General features: G+C 68.0%; 1 protein-coding gene across 1 annotated transcript in view; it reads left to right on the top strand.

The window, feature by feature from the left end:
- The first annotated feature begins 108 nt into the window (after positions 1-108).
- ANKRD24 (ankyrin repeat domain 24) overlaps positions 109-1,131 on the top strand; it is a 7,517-nt gene continuing 6,494 nt past the window's right edge. The window contains exon 1 of the mRNA XM_031064741.1: positions 109-144. Within this exon, the coding sequence (XP_030920601.1) occupies positions 109-144 (36 nt within the window). The remainder of the gene's footprint in view (positions 145-1,131) is intronic.

Raw genomic sequence — 1,131 nt, 5'->3', positions numbered from 1 at the left:
GGCGGGACCGGGATCGGGGCCGCTGCGCTGCCCCCAGGCAGGGACAGACCCTCCTGCAGCTTGGCCGTCCCCCCCGAGCAGGTGCTGCAGGGCTGAGGCTGAGGCACCATGAAGAGCCTGAAGGCCAGGTTCAAGAAGGCAGATGTGAGTGCCATCCCTGGGGACATGGGGACACAGTGACCTGCCCCAGCATGTCCGTGGGGACACGGGAACCTGCTCCAGGATGTCCATGGGGACACGGGGACCTGCCCTGGGATGTTCACTGGGACATGAGGACCTGGGGATTTCCCCCGGGATGTCCCCAGTGTCACAGGGACACGGGGTGGTCACTCACAACGGGGACAGCAGCCCCACGGAGGTTGGCACTGCCACCCTGGCTGGTGGGATCGAGCCCCCAGTGCACTCCCAGCGCTCCCAGAGCCATCGCGGGGAGTGGGGCAGAGCAAAGAACAGGGAAGCGGGTGCCAGGTCCCCTCTGTTTCCCCTTCCTGGGACAAGTGCCGCTTTGCCAGCTGCCACAGCCCGTGGAACCATCCTGTCAATGCTCCTCAATTATTCAGCAGCAGCCTGGCACGGGGCCGCAGAGGGCAGAGGGGGACAGCGCTGTCCCCAGTGCACGGGGAGGGACACAGCGGGGGACATGGGGACACAGCTTGAAGCCCCTCACCTGGAGTCTGGGGGACCATCCTGCTCGGGGTGCTCCGTGCCTCAGTTTCCCCACACGGCCCTGAGAGGCTCCCGAGGTCCTGCTGCCACCGGGACTGCCCAGACAGCGCCTGGGGACCCGCTGCCTTTTGGGGTTCCTCTCTGAGGGGTGCTGGGGGGGCTCTGAGGTGCAGGAAGGGGGAACCTACCCCTCCCTTGGCCCCCGGGCAGGGCGGGGGGTCCCAGGTCTCCCTCCTCGGGGGCCAGGAGGATGCTCTGCCCTGCTTTGGGGTGCTTTTGAGCACGAGGTGGGACAGCTGCCCCCCGTAACCTCTCCCGCTTTAACTGGGACCAGTTTAGGTGCGGGCCCTGCGTGGGAGCTGCTCCCCGCTCCGTGGCGGGATGCGGGGATGCAGGGATGCGCCGAGGAGGGAGGGAAGGAGGCAGGGCCGGGGGTGGAGGAGGCGGGTCCGGCTCCCACTGCCG

The sequence above is a fragment of the Geospiza fortis genome, unplaced genomic scaffold (assembly GCF_000277835.1).
Source record: "Geospiza fortis unplaced genomic scaffold, GeoFor_1.0 scaffold569, whole genome shotgun sequence".
Classification (NCBI taxonomy): domain Eukaryota; kingdom Metazoa; phylum Chordata; class Aves; order Passeriformes; family Thraupidae; genus Geospiza; species Geospiza fortis.
This window is presented reverse-complemented; position numbering and strand designations above follow the sequence as displayed.